The sequence below is a fragment of the Fragaria vesca genome, linkage group LG5 (genome assembly GCF_000184155.1).
Source record: "Fragaria vesca subsp. vesca linkage group LG5, FraVesHawaii_1.0, whole genome shotgun sequence".
NCBI lineage: Eukaryota > Viridiplantae > Streptophyta > Magnoliopsida > Rosales > Rosaceae > Fragaria > Fragaria vesca.
Genome location: NC_020495.1, coordinates 24,288,358 through 24,303,945, shown reverse-complemented (window position 1 = coordinate 24,303,945; position 15,588 = coordinate 24,288,358). Strand labels below are relative to the sequence as shown.

General features: G+C 38.6%; 2 protein-coding genes across 2 annotated transcripts; one reads left to right on the top strand and one right to left on the bottom strand.

Annotated features, from left to right (window-relative positions):
• The first annotated feature begins 4,263 nt into the window (after positions 1 to 4,263).
• Positions 4,264 to 10,448, top strand: LOC101309353 (angio-associated migratory cell protein-like). The gene is made up of 13 exons (XM_004300359.1): positions 4,264 to 4,267; positions 4,495 to 4,537; positions 6,206 to 6,321; positions 6,417 to 6,443; positions 6,566 to 6,607; positions 7,627 to 7,746; positions 7,903 to 8,048; positions 8,131 to 8,278; positions 8,449 to 8,532; positions 8,755 to 8,870; positions 8,993 to 9,051; positions 9,849 to 9,939; positions 10,084 to 10,448. The coding sequence occupies exons 3-13, from the start codon at positions 6,219 to 6,221 to the stop codon at positions 10,303 to 10,305; spliced, it is 1,158 nt and encodes a 385-aa protein (XP_004300407.1). The 5' UTR covers positions 4,264 to 4,267; positions 4,495 to 4,537; positions 6,206 to 6,218; the 3' UTR covers positions 10,306 to 10,448.
• A 3,704-nt stretch (positions 10,449 to 14,152) lies between these two features.
• Positions 14,153 to 15,588, bottom strand: LOC101309057 (RING-H2 finger protein ATL51-like). Its single transcript, XM_004300358.1, has one exon. It carries the CDS (start codon positions 15,281 to 15,283, stop codon positions 14,180 to 14,182), a length of 1,104 nt encoding a protein of 367 aa, XP_004300406.1. The 5' UTR covers positions 15,284 to 15,588; the 3' UTR covers positions 14,153 to 14,179.

The window sequence follows — 15,588 nt, the reverse complement described above, 5'->3', positions numbered from 1 at the left end:
TTGGGGGAATCTGGCCGGGAGCAAGCTGAAGCATGCTCAGTAGGTATTGCACACACTGAGGCAACAGGAGGGAAACCCGTTGCGGAACATATTGTCATGCCCAACAACAAAGTTATCCCAGGGACAGCATGCCGACTCTCTTTCGCCGAGAGGTGTAAGAATAACCTAGGGCGGGATGTTCCAATCAATCCTAAATTGTTCTATTTCGGCAGGCGTCATGGAGTTTATTGGTTCATCGCATACTGTCCCGTCCTCCAGGTGATGTCAAGCGCCATGATCTCTAATGATGCGAGTAAGCGGGAGCCGCTGAATACCCCCTCCGACCACCTAACCTCCGAGACCTCCCCAGCATGATAGAATCTCGATGAAACAAAATCTTGACATGACGATTCACCCTGAGAAGGCCTATCAATGTATTCATCCATCCTCTCGGTGTCATCCACGATAGGGCGGGATGACGTGCCGGTACCGCCCGATTCTGTTGTGCTTCCGGAATCCATTCACCCTAGTAGTAAAATAGGAAAAACCCTAGATTCCATCAGAATGCGCTGCCTGGAACCCACAAGCTGGTTTCAAACATACCCAAAAATACACAAACGCAATCCCAAACCCAAAACGGTGCCCCTACCCTTATCCAAACATAGCAATCGTACAAAGCCGAAACCAAAGCACAGCAGAAACAAGAACAACACAGAGCATAAAACAGGCATAAAGGTCGGAGTGTAGACAAAAACTCACCGGATCTTCGAAGAAGAAACGATGCCGGAACCTCAAACGGATAGCACTTCGCAATTGCACCAGCCAGGCGGATCAAACCACGAGGGCGCAATAACAAACCACGGCGGCGACGCACAACGCAGATGCTAAACACAGAACTTGGAGAGGAGAAAACAAAACAGGGAGAGGAGAGAAAATGGGGGCAGAGTGAAAAGTGAGAGAGGGAGTGAATAGGAGAAATATATAGAGGCAGAAGGGGAGGGACGCCTCGGTTCCCCACAAACCGCATTTAAAAATCCTCAAACAGTTAACGAGGAACCCCTAGCCGTCAGATCAAACCGTAGGATAACTACACGTGGCTTAAACCGCCGAAGCTTCTTGAAGAAGAAAGAATGAAACGACGGGGGTTGGTGCATTTATAGCTTGGCAGCTATCCTCAGGAATATAACGACATCTGGCGAGCATGCGTTTATTGCACCTGCCACAACAACGCACAAACTTCAAAGTGAAATTCCCATCTCGGGTGAGTATCACCGAGATTATTCCACCAGTAAAATTCCTATCTCGGGTGAGTATCACCGAGATTATTCCACTAACGAAATTCAAAACACAGATGCGTAGCACTGAGATCGTTCCAGTGAACTTCACACAGGTGATCGTCACCGAGGTTACATCGCTATTAAAATTCCAGTAACTCGGGCGCCGGTCACCGGGAGCCCATCTGTTAGCAATTCGGGCGGGAGCCCATGAGGAAAATCATATCATCCCTTTTAAAAACGGAGCAAGTGGTTTGATAAACCACAGACGGCGTTAACATCCGGTCACTCGAGTAGTAACACCGGATATGGAAAAGGCTTGCTACCTTTGTCCAGGGAAAACATAACACCCGTTCAAAACACGTCATGAGTTCGAACTTAGAGGGACTATAGGCGGGAACCCGTTTGAAATAGACTGGTCTACGGGCTTATTTTAGCAAGTCCCCACTCAAGATGTGTCTTGAACTGGAACTTGGGGGGACTTGTAGTCGGTTGTACATAAAACAACCTCCCAAGCCCGTAAACCAGCAGACATTCCACCATGACCAAGACAACCGAGGCCGTCCTAAGGTTCTCGTCCATAAGTAGGATGGGCCGAGCTCAATCTCGGTGGCAACGCTGGGCTGGGAACGATTGCAAAAGGCATAGGAGAGGTCAATATTTGAAACAGCAGCAAAGGCAATTGTCGCACATCGATTTTCAAGCAGAGAAAACCCACGTTGGGCCATAAATATGGCTCAGCCACCAGCTTGTCAGGTATCATTAATTACGTTAGTAATTACACTTCAACTACAAATTCTGACTTATCCATCGGAGGAGGAAAGACCAGAAGCCCCCGGTCATCATTTTATTCACAGGTCATCGGGAAGAAAGATAATCACCTAGCGGACACGCTTTCGGCTTCTACAACCCTATCCGGGATTGTACATAAACACACACTATCAGGAAAATATTTCATTTCCTTCAGCGTTCCGAAACGCATAAAATGAACAACTTTCTTTTCCTGATGGTGACTTTCCCCGAACCAAATGAGGCCCTAGGTGATTTGTAACTATTACACATTAAGCCGGATGAAAAGTACAATGTATCTATCTAGGGTTTCTCTTTAGAGGAAGTCGCATCTTAATTTTTGCTCCGTCCGGCAACGGGTCTTCTTTGTCTCTGTGTTGCCCTCCTTTCCTTACCATGGATGTTGGAAAGAATAAGCATGGTGGCACCTTGGATTGACGAATTCGTCGATGTGATTTATAGTTAGTGAGATGGTGGTATGGGCGAAGTCTAACATGTTAGAGTCTGTGTGGTGGGGAACATCTGCAAGATTTGGTCGTGCTTCATGATCGTGTACTGGTGTTGTTGATGTCAGCGGAGTCCAACTTTCATACTTTTGGTACGCAAGCGGTGGAGGGAGCGACAACCCCTATGAGGACTGATATGAGATGTGCTCGATGGTGGTATTGGGCTACTTGGGCCTCCTTCTTACTTGGCTGGATTGGTAGCCGGGTCTTTCCATGATTCCCAACCTGTTAGGGTTTTAAATTTGTTTAGGTTTTTAAGCTAGCTTTTGTTCTCAAGGGTAGTGTCTTTGGGTCCATGTAGTAGATTATGAAATGCATGGATAGCTTGATTTTCGTTCTAGTTTCTTTCTTGAGTTTCTTTGTTTTCATTTTGTATTTGTTGCATGTTATAGGTTGCATATTACATTGTTTTCGTTTGACTCTATGTTATTTACGGCTTCCTCAAGATGACTCACTAATAAAATGATTTCTCATTACCCTCATTAAAGCGTGTATCATCTCAATTATACCATCACTATGTGTCTCCTGATCACATCCCCAAAATATCCAACCATTTTTGATGAGGACTACCCAAAGATCAAAATTTTGAGGACAAACTACTGAAAATCCACAAAGGTTCTAGATGGGTGCGTCTATTGCCACCCCACAAACCATTTTATCCACCCTACGTTCTCTTCACACCCCATTTATATATTTTTAATTGTAAGTCTATTTTGTTCACTCATTTACAATACCTAAAATACCTTTTTCCTATTTTTGCTTTGTTCACCCTACATATATTTTTTTCAATTTCAGATTTGCTTAATATCATTTGGATAAGTGGAATCATAAACTGAACAATAAAAATCACATTAAAGTGTAAATCTCAATTAAAGAACAAGAAAAAACTCTCAAACTTAACAACTCATTGGTATCCGTCGATATCAAGATGCACAACGTTTGTAAACTCTACTTGGAAAAAGCTTTGACATCGATAAAAAAAAAATCGAATATATATAAGTGAGCGACTAGACATGAAAATTTATATACAAAATCGATATGAAAAATAATGAGTAAAGAGATAGACAAAACATCAACAAAGAATAAAAATAATATATATATATATATATAAACAATTCACCTCATCTCTAGTTGAATGCTAGTGTCTTCTTAGTGTCTTATTCAGACTTCATAAAGATCGAATACGATAAAAATTATGAGTTAAGATTTATGAAGTATATGTTTATCTAAAAAAAAAAATTATAATTTGTAATAACTTATTGTCCCTTGCTGTAATTTTATGTTAGGGTAGTCATTCAATAAATTAACAACGTGTGAGGTGAGGAAAGTGGTTTATGAGGTGGCAATAGACGCACCCGTTCTAGATATCAACTCAATTGTAGACGAATAGCGTGTAGAATGTTTGGATGAGAGAAATATGTAGTTAAGATTAATATCTTTTGAGAGAGTAAATGTGACAATTCTGTATAAGAGATTCAACGAATATAACAATAACACGATAATGCAGTAGTCCCGCTCCTCAGACTGATGCTACATAGAAATTCACAATCAAATAGAAATTCACCCTAAACCCTAAACCCTCTCTTTTTCTATTTCTTCCCGCTCCTCAGACTGATACTCGCCTCTCGCCTCAGAGCCAAAATCCTCGATAAAACTTGAGAAGAGCCCAAGCACAACGAAAATCTTCGATCACATTCAAGAGGGCAGCACTTGCGCTTGGTAAGTTTCTGTATCAGAAAATTCAGTATCATGCTTGAACCATTTGTTTTCATCCCTGTAATCATGAATATCACTTCTGTAATTTCTGGGTTTTGGTCCTTTTGTGGGTTTCCTTTTGATTTTCTTTGTTGTCAATCGCTATGCCTTCAACATTTTTGCTGTCTATTTGCTTCAGATTCCTCAATAACTTCGTTTTTGATTAGTTGCACATTTTGGTTTCTCTTTAGTTCTATGTTCAGGCTTGCTGATTTTCTCTGTGGCTATTAGAAGGTGTGTCCTTTCTTTCAAAACCAGTTATTATACATGGATTTAGACTGGTAGCTTAACTTTTGTACTTTAAACTACTTCAAACACGTACCATCTATTGATGGTTGTTTGGTGTTTCACTTTAGAGTTCGATTACATACCTATAGTTATCAACTTTCTGATATGATCTAACCCCTTATAGGAAAGCTGTCTGCTTTAGAACATTTCAGTGTAGGAGAATGAAAAAGTATTGCGGCCTTCTGTCAAATAGACGGTGAGATTTTGGAAATAAGAATAATGAGACAGTTAATGTCAATGTACACATTCAAATTTACATGATACCATGTAATTAGATGATACCATGTAAGATGCATGCTTGCTAGGTCTTTACCATGCATGTTGTACACAAAGAAAATAAAAGGTTGCATACTTGGGTTTTCGTAGTAATCTGGACTTCCATAATAGGTTGCTCTGGAGCGTGTAAATGTATCTTGAGAGGTGCATGGTGCAGGCAAGAGCACTAAGCGTAGGATAGCAAGAAAACATTGAAAGTTACCCATGTCTGTAACAAACTGGCACCCTAAACAGTGAAACAAAGCAATGTAAGATCAGGTAGCTAGAGGCAAAAGGGTTTAGGAGGTTTCTGTGATGTGAGAGCAAAGGTATGTGTGTCCTATATTCATAGTAGAGGCATGACATAAGTAAATGTTGATGATAAGTGCATGTTTATTGAGGTATCATTCTACCTTTTTCTTCCACTTTGGAACTACAGAGAGCAAAAGAATTCAGGGCTGCAGTTTAGGATTGAATTGATAACGTGTGCTTTGACTACTTTCTACGCGGAACCCTTAATCAACCCCCTCACATAAGTATATGGGATTTAGTGTCAGAGCACCTGCAATTTCAACAATTGTGTAATATGAGCTAAATACTTATGAGGAATTAGCTATTAACATCATAACAGCTAATCCAGGCTCTCAACTTTCAGAATTTTAGTCTCCAGTTTAAGTTTTGCAAGCATTAAAATATCTTGTGTTAGAATGATATACTATGCCTATTTCAAATTGCTTATGTTCAATAGTATCCATCTAATAGCAACTCTAATTTATCCACTTCAAAGTGACAAGCAACCAAAAGACACAGGGTCATCATCAGCAAGCAACGACGAATCTGAGAAAGAGAAAATTAGCTGAATCTGAACCATCTTTTGTATATATGTTGTTTTCGCTGGACTGACCTAATCTAGGTAGCTACAGATTTAACAGCTGCATTTTTGCACAACAGCTGTTAATTAACAAAGTGGAGCACTATGCACAAAGCACAACTGGAGGAACTAAGTTTTTGCATGAACTCCCTAACAGAGCTTTGTAACTGAAACATTCCTTCTTGAGCAACTACTTTTGATTCCTAAATGCACTCTCATATGTCTTGCGTTTTCTATTGTATTCATAATTTTTCATTCCCATTTAGTTATATTGGCACTACTGATTATGGGACTCAAAAATTTCGTATTTTTACCAAACAATTAGTAAAATCAATAAAAATCGAAACAGTTGTTGCCAGCATTTCTCTCAACACACAAAACAACTATTACTGCAGCAACGTGTGGGCTCTTACCTAGTCCTGCTCTAGTTTGTACCCAATAATTCTTAAACCTCCTTAAACCTATTGGCTCTTTGCTTCAGTGATCAGAAGAAATAAAAAGATGAGCAATCCAGCTCGTGCTCTTCACGAAGAAGAAGATGACCAAGGCGAGGTTTTTCTAGATGAAGCGGACATCGTTGGCGAAATCACTATTGACGATGAAGGTCCTCTCTCTGAATGTGTGTATATTTCAAATATTATTATGCATAGAATGTATGATATGTATTCTAATTTATTGGTCAACTATTGTTGGTTGCAGATCTTCCTGATGCAGATGATGAAGTTGGTATTACGCTAAATTATATCCCACAATCTAATAATTCGTTTGTTAGGATATTGATTCTTTGTTTCCCTTGTGAGTGACTTGGACTGATTGTTGTGATTATTGATGGTTCATGGTGGTTTCAGATGAGCTTGATGATTCCATACACATATTTACTGGTCATAGCGGTAAGAGTTCATTTCATTTATTTTAAATGAATTTCATCTGTTTGCGGCTCCATATTGTGTACAATCATACAAACCATTCACATCAGTTTATAAAATCCTTTGTTTCTCATTAGAGAAAAGCATAACACTCACATGAATTAGGTGTGAAATAATCACCATACATTTCACCCCCAAAAAAATATAATAATCAAATTCTCTTAAATTAAATTCAAATTTGATTAAATTGTAGTGAAGTCGCTATTGAGCATTAGAACTTCATTGGTCTGTAAGTGATATAAGTATAGGTATATGAAGGTACTGGAATTGCATAAAAGGCCTCTACACAAGCTTCTATAAATATCCTACAATCTTTGAGTGTATCCCAAGGGTCTGTTCGGTAGTGCTGATGCCTAGAAGTATAGTGTTTATCATTTTGCATAGAGTGCCTGACTTAAGAATCATCCAAATCAAATTAGTGTCCACAAACAATAGAAAGACTTACATGAGGCTCAGCCTTGTAAGTAATTTGTTGAGTAATTATTTAGCACGAGCCATTTCCAACTTAATATTTTTACCCTCTATGGTGTTGTCTTGTCAATTTTATTGAATACTAGGTCCGATGGAAAGAAAGAGTTTCCTTACAATTTTTCTGATTTTATGTTGTGCCTCTGGCATAAATGTAGTTAGTCTAAAGGGTACAGCACTAAGAGGAATTATATCACTGATTTTGTAATATTCCATACAAAGAAAACTAAAGGAATTTCAATATTTTACTTAAGTTAATGGTTATAAACCCCATTGATGCCACATACATGACCAACAATTTCATTGTTCTCTATTGGTACTGGTTTTGAAATCATATCCCAATGAGCATCATTTCTCCCTTTTGACTGTTGATTTCGTTTTATTAGGTTAGGAGTGTAACAATACTTATCTGTCTTATGTACATGATTGGTTTACTGATTACATGATGGGAATGAAAACAGAGTGATATTTATTCTTGAAAGTTTAGGTTTTGAATTGTCTTCTTTTTCGGACAGATGAATTATACGCCGTTATATGCAGCCCGACAGATCCTACTTTAGTTGCAACAGGGGGTAAAGATGACAAAGGGTTTCTTTGGAAGATTGGACAAGGAGATTGGGCTTTTGAGCTTCAAGGTAGGTGCTTTAGAGAACAGATACTAAGTTTACAGACTTCATTCTCCATGGTTTATTGTCTTTACTTCTGTGCTCTAGTTTCAGTAGTAAACTCTGCATTTATTAGATCCTATCTTCTTTTTTCTTCAGTTTAAATGGTTCTAAGCTCCTCTGCAGGTCATAAGGATTCTGTTTCAAGTTTAGCATTTAGTACTGATGGACAGTTGCTTGCATCTGGAAGCTTGGATGGAATCATCCAAATTTGGGATATAGCATCAGGAAATCTGAAATCTACTTTAGAAGGTCCTGGCGGGGGAATTGAGGTTACCTTTTATAAACTTTTTTTGTCTTACTGCTATTATGCCGCAATTTTTGAAATGTTTTATATGGACTTATATGCTGTAGTGGATCAAGTGGCATCCTAGAGGTCATGTGGTCCTGGCTGGTTCAGAGGACTCTGCAGTTTGGATGTGGAATGCTGACAATGGTTCCTATCTTAATTTATTTTCGGGTCACGGTGGTAGGGTGACTTGTGGTGACTTTACTCCTGATGGTGAGCAACTATTCTTCAACATGATGCTTTTCATCCTCTTTTTAAAAACGATTAATGTACATTCCATTTTTTTTTTCAAACTTATTTGAAAAAAGTTGGCAAAACTATTACTCTTTTTTTCTCACAATCATCTAAATCTATATATTCTATGTCTGTTTGCTGATGCTAAGGAAAAACAATCTGCACTGGTTCTGCTGATACAACTCTGAGAATATGGAATCCAAAAAGCGGCGAGAGCATTCATGTGGTACAAGGTATGTGCTGTTCATATAATTTTCTGTATTATTAATCCTCACTAGTAACGAAATTATGAGTAGTCAGTTTTGAAGCCAAAAGTTATGCTGATTATCCAAGTCATGAATTAATTATCTCTAATATGTGTGATAGTCTTCTTTAGGTTTGAAAGCTTTTGTAAACAAAAGATGGTGTACTTCTTTGTCATTCGTCTGGTTATTTTAACCCGTCTTGTCCTCTAGGTCATCCATACCATACTACAGGATTGACATGTTTGACAATAACTTCTGATTCAAGTTTAGCTGTTACTGGTTCTGAAGATGGTTCTGTTTATATTGTAAACATAACAACTGGAAAGGTATGATGTACTTTACATTCAGTAAATCTGGAACCCTTTATTAGTTGCAAATTTCCTGGTTTTATTTTTAGAATTAGCAGGCCTTTAATATAATTTGTTTTTTTTTTTGTCCCCATGAATAGGTCGTAAGTTCCCTGGTTTCACATTTAGATTCAGTCGAATGTATCGGGCTTGCACCAAGGTACAGTCATCTGTGTGTGATACATATATATGTATATATAGTGGCAGTGAGCTTTCAAAACTACATGAACACTTATATTTTTCTAAAGTAGTGTCTGTGACATGAATTTTGGCACACATGTCAGAATAATCGGATGTGTTGATTCAGGCTGTATTTAGACTAGGAGTGTCCCCGAAAGAGGCATCTGTTATAATTTACAAGCATCATCTACGATTGTTTGTTGGCTGTGTCAACCACAACTAGGAGGGCATGATTTCAACAAAAATTACATGACAATCTGATTTTATTTACCTGGATTGCAAGTTTAAAAGATAGTAATGTTAATGTTTGACCTAAGTTGTCTCTGATTATTCTGAAGTTTGTGATCATTCTATTTTTTGAAACTTCTATGGTTGCGTCATAACCCAATCTGCAACCTTTTCACTTAATTAACTATTCTTGGTCATCTGTCAAAACAAATGCACGTAATCGCTTTAATGGTTTGACCATGATTATGTTATCTCAAGATGTAACTGACATTGGTGATTCATGCTATGGTTGTGTTTGTGCACAGATGAAAGTGTTAGTCATGTAATATCTGAAGAGCATGATTACCTATGGTGACAGATAAAAAAAAATTATGAGACAATGCAATAATGATTTTGGCAAATATTTCAGTTGAATAATTTACAATATTACGAGGAAATTACATGTGGTTACTAAATCTAGGCAATGCGGATTATGAAGCAACATGACTCTTAGTTCATGTAGTATTCTGCTGTAATGCTATTATTCTCATTCCTTAAATTGTGTGGCAGCTCCCCTTGGGCTGCAACAGGAGGTATGGATAAGAAGCTTATTATTTGGGACTTGCAGCATTCATTGTCCCGTTGTACCTGTGAACATGAGGTCTGTTTCAGTTCATCCTGCATAAGATATCGATATCTATTATTCGTTTACCAATTTTAGTGGATGATCTGTTGGGCAACCATACTAATGTGTGTGTGTGTGTGTATATCTGGATCTGATCTGATGAAGAGTTCTTATGGGCAGGATGGAGTAACATGTTTGACATGGCTGGGCACATCCAGGTATGTAGCAACAGGCTGTATGGATGGGAAGGTTCGGTTATGGGATAGTCTCTCTGGTGATTGTGTAAAAACCTTGAATGGGCACAATGAGCCCATTCAGTCTCTCTCTGTATCTGCCAACCAAGAGTTCCTTGTTTCAGTATCTACTGATGGAACTGCCCGAGTTTTTGAGTTACACGAGTAAGCAAAAATAGCATTTATATATTTCTACTTGTTGCATTTGAGCAATATGAGATGGAACACAATACATATGCTTTACCAGGCACACAATACATATGCTTTACCAGGCATCATCTGCAATTATTATTTTCTTTATCAAGATTATTTTACTTGTGGAGCGGAGTAAGTTAACCAATTGTACCACCTTTGTTCCATTTTGTTGTTGTTGATAATGTGTTTAGGCACATGATCAAAAGAAACCCTATCATCATGAAGGTTTATTTCTTAACGTATCATACTTATTATATATAACTGTAAAGATATTCCAAATCATTCTATTACTCGGTTGCCTTTTTTTTTTTTTTTTGAAGGTAGGAAAAATCCATTGATCATAGATCAAAAATGACCAAAACGGTCAAGCAAGAATAGTCCGAAGACTATATAAGCAGCTATCAACTACGAAAAAACCAAAAAAAAAAACTGCAGAAACAGAAACCTATACTACCAACAATTGCAAAAGCAATCGACTTATTCACTAGCCTAAACATGCAGCCAAAAGGTGCTGCCAAAAAACAAAATGAAATAGAACCTACTAAACCTCTGCACTCCTCAACTTTCAATCGAATAAGGCCTAAGACCCAATGGTCTAATTTTTGCATCTTCTCGATTGCCTCTTAATTAGGTCTCTTTCATACATATACATTAAACCATATTTATTGTATAATTACAAAGATATTCTAAATCTTTTAGCACCCGATTGCCTTCTGTAGTTAGGTTTCTTTCATACGTATGTAAGACAAAAACGCTAAAACCACCATACAAACCTTGTTGATCTTCGATGGCTAACTGGTCGGATTTATCCCAAGATGTCCTTGTTTCTATTGCCAACCTGATGGTTTTAGTGGAGGACTTTCTTGGTTTCGGCCTAGTTTGTACATCATGGAGATTGGCTGCGACCAAGGAAAACTTTACTGGTCGCTTGTCACAACAAGTTCCATTGTTACTTTTATCTCCCAGAAACAACACCAAAACTACAGCCAAGAGCATCGGTGAGTTTTACAACATGAGAAAAAGGTAAGACTCACAAGCTTAGTCCAGCAGTTTTAGCTAAAATAAACGATGTGCATTCTTCTTCCCTGGGATGGGTATTTATTGTATCTGAAGATTTCGGAGTTGCTCTGTTGCATCCTTTTAGTCATCATCCCATGGTTAAGCTTCCAAATTTCATGGAGGATGAACGTTTCAGAGAAGACTAGAACATGTTTGCCTTATCATCCAGCCCTTCTTCGAAATCGGATTATTTAGTCATGGCTATTTACTGTTGGAAAAGATTGGCATTTTGTAGACCTGGAGATGATGGATGGACCATAGTAAATGAAGAACATGTAAATCATCCGGCCTACCACGACATAACTTGCTATAAAGGGACAATACTACATTGTGGATGGTGAAGGACAAGTCTGGGTTTGTGACATAGACGACCCCAAACAAGCGAGGAAAAGGGCACTAAATGGTCATCCGATTGCAGTGAAACCTGAAAATTTTAATCAGGGTCAGTTTTACTATCTGATGGAATCAGGAGGGGTCTTATTGGCGGTTCAGTGCACAACAAAGAACTACAAGGCAAGGTACTTTAGGGTCTTTGAGGTTCCATTTGATAATGGAGATTGGTCGGACTCGGAGGTAACAAATTTAGGGAACAGAACGTTGTTCTTAGGTCCAAATTCTTCACTCTGTTGAAGCCTCCACATGCTCTGGATGCAAGACCAATTGCATATACTTCAATCAACCTTTATATGGATGTAGCAACTTCGGTGTTTTTACTATGGAAGACAGAAAAATCAATAAAAAATGTGGGCGAAACTCTGATTCCTTAGTTCCACAGTTTTGGATTCAACCAAGTTTGTAAATGTGGAAGTAGCTAGGAATGATATCCATCTCTTTTCTTCTTTTTCTACTCTGGAGAATGTCTGTCTCTCAATCTTCATTAGTAGTTCAGTACACAAGGCTTGCTTTTTCAAGTGCTTGCTCGCTTGTTTCTTTAGAGAATATGTATTATTGTTCTATTTTTGTTTCAATCTTGTATAGGCTTGTTGTGTGCAAGAAATTTTCAGTTTGTGACTTTGTGTATAACAAAAAATATACAACTTACAACGAGGATGGTTACCACTCAAATGATACTATCATCTTAAATCATTATCTCCCTCGCCACGTTTACTAAGGGGTTAGTCCCTTGAAGGGCTTAATACTTTCCATATGTGAAATGAAATGCCTCAGTTATTATACAAGTATAACGGTACGCATTCTGAATCCTTTTAATACTTGATTGCCTTCTGTAATTAAGTTTCTTTCCTACGTGTATATGCATTATATAATTACACAGATGATCTAATTCCTGTTATCATATTTCCTTTTATAATTAGGTTTTCCTTCCTACATATGCTTGCAAAAAGTTACAATACGAAACTACACCTTACAAACCCTAGCCGGCCAGCCTGTAGATCTTGCTTCGATAGTTCGATGGCTAACTGGTCGGATTTATCCCAAGATGTCCTTGTTTCTCTTCTTTCTATTGCCAAATCTGATGGTTACAGTGGAGGACTTTGTTGCTTTCGGCCTAGTTTGTAAAGCCTGGAGATTGGCCGCGGCCAAGGAGAACTTCACTGGTGGATTGATACATCAAGTTCCATATTTGCTTTTATATCCCATAAACACCAATATCGCAGCCAATAGCGTCGGTAAGTTTTACAACCTGAGGAAAGGTAAGACTCACAAGCTTAGTCCAGCATTAGCGAAAATAAACGACGTGCATTCTGCTTCCCTAGGATGGCTAATTACTGTATCTGAAGATTTCGGAGTTAGTCTGTCGCATCCTTTAAATCATCACCCCATGGTTAGGCTGCAAAGGTGATGATGCATAGAGAAAACTTAGAAGACGTTTATGTTATCAACAAGGTTGCCTTATCATGTAGTCATGGTTATTTACAATTGGGTCAGATTGGCAATTTGTAGACCGGGAGATGATGGATGGACCATAGTAGATGAAGAAAATGTGAGTCATGGGAACTACGAGGATGTAACTTACTATAAGGGACAATAGTCACAAACTCACAATACTACATTGTGACTAGGCTGGGATTAGTCTTGGTTTGTCACATTGAGGACAGTACTGGACAAGCAAGGACAAGGCTAGGCTGATATTTGGTCAATCGGTTCCTTTGAAATATAGACATGGTGTTGTTAGGTACTATCTGGTGGAATCGAGAGGGGTCTTATTCGTAGTTCAGCGTACTGTCAGCCAAACAGAAAGGGAGTTTAGTAATGGAAATTGGTCGGATTCGGAAGTAACAGATTTAGGGAACACAGAACATTGTTCTTCGGTCGAAATTCTTCCTTCTTTGTTGAAACCTCCAGATACTCTACATGCAAGACCAATCGCATCTACTTCACAAACAATACTACAGAGTTTTTCCGTGTAATTGGTTTAGTTATTTTACTAAGGGAGAAAAAAATCAATTCCCGCTCATCCCACAAGGAATATTATAGTTGTAACCATTTATGGATTCAACCAAGTTTTTAAATGTGAAAGTTGGATCCATCTCCTTCTTTATTTGGAGAATGTATTTGTGTCTCAAGCCTCTAATTGCATGCTTCACTATCAATGATATGAGACATTAGTAGGGATTGCGTTTTCAATTTCTTGCTTGCATGTTTCATAAGAGAATACATATTAGTGTTGTTCTAAACTTCTAATCATGTTTCGATCTTTGTATAGACTTGTGCAATAACTTCTCGATTTGCAAAAAGAAAAAAGAAATACCAAGAAGGATCGTAATCACACGAATCAATGTAATAGCAAACTTGGACCAAGATCTTTGATCTCCTTTTCTTCTAGCTAGCTAGAGTGGAATTGGTGTATGCCTTGCTCTTGCAGGCCTAGTGAGAAACAATCTCCCACCCGAAAATGATCTCTTCATTGCAACATGTCTCATAGGCTCTTTAGTGAGGCTATGAGTTCCAGCTCCTCCAGCTACTGATTGTTTTGAAGAACCAGCAATATCATCTGACCAACCTTCCAGATGTTTATCTTCTTCGTCATTTATGCGAAGAATATCGGCTACTGAAATGCGGTTATTGTGACACAAATAGTCCATCGAAGCTGACCTTCTAACTGTTTGATGAACTGCATCATCACCTCCGATCTCTATTACGGTATCCCTCTCTTCTGAATTCCCCAAATCACTAAAAACACGTAATGGTGTCTTTGGAATGACATCTCCATGCACTATCTCCACATTTTGAGAATGATCGCTCTCTGAAACTTGTGCCCTCATGATTACTTCTTCATTGCTAGTACTTGAAGGAGGTTCAGTCACAGAAGGAGGCACTTGATGATGTGTTGGAGCATTCGTCGAAACAACACTGGCACGACATAGGGGGCAATTTGAGTGAGATTTGAGCCATGTATCAATACATGGTAGATGAAAAGCATGGTTGCACTTAGGCAACAGCCTCAGGCTCTCATCTTCTTCAAACTCACTGAGACAGACTGCGCAATCCGTCCCTTCAACCAAGACATCTCCATTCTTGTACTTACAAACTCTCAAGGACTTGATCAGAGCTTCATCCAAGCCAACAGTCACCACATACCACGGTTCATGAATAGAAGGATTTTGGGTACCTTCCAACTCCTCATTGTGGCCATGATCTTCCCTGATTCTTGATCTTCTTCGGTCCTCGTTACCACAGTACTTGGACATTATAGTGTAGTAGCTCACAAGGAGAAAGGCACTCACCAGAATGCCAATGATTGCAATAACAAGAGGAGAGAAACTTGGAGAAGAAGAGGAATTGTCTTGACGAAAATCGAAGGAAGGAGGGGGTGGTATTATGATGTAGCACCATTGTGGACAGTACAAACTACAAAAGCCTTGAGAACAGTCTCTGCTATTCATATATGGTATCCAAGTTTTTGGAGGACTACTACTACCTACAGACCCCATCACTAATCTGAAATCACACACAGCTTGTCTTACCTTACTCACATTCGCAACATCATACTTTGTAATTTACTTTCCAGATAGCAAAATGCAATTGCAGACACTAGAGGAATCTAATAAGCAAACTCAGAAACACCCAGAAAGAAAGTAATGAGTTTGATATTAGAACACAACCAATAGTGTACCTGATACAATCTAAGAACCTGAGTTTTGTAGATTCTCTGGAGTTCAAAAAGGCATGCACAGCAAGCAGAAGCAGAGCAATTCCTGCAATATAAATTCTTTCAAAAAGACAAGATGGGTTGAGA

What these genes read in the sequence shown, in the direction of transcription:
- LOC101309353 (XM_004300359.1), top strand. Translation starts at nt 6,219, where the DNA reads ATGAGCAATCCAGCTCGTGCTCTTCACGAAGAAGAAGATGACCAAGGC. An exon ending in AATCACTATTGACGATGAAG is followed by an intron (nt 6,322 to 6,416) that starts GTCCTCTCTCTG and finishes TGTTGGTTGCAG; the next exon opens with ATCTTCCTGATGCAGATGAT. An exon ending in CATATTTACTGGTCATAGCG is followed by an intron (nt 6,608 to 7,626) that starts GTAAGAGTTCAT and finishes TTTTTCGGACAG; the next exon opens with ATGAATTATACGCCGTTATA.
- LOC101309057 (XM_004300358.1), bottom strand. Translation starts at nt 15,283, where the DNA reads ATGGGGTCTGTAGGTAGTAGTAGTCCTCCAAAAACTTGGATACCATAT.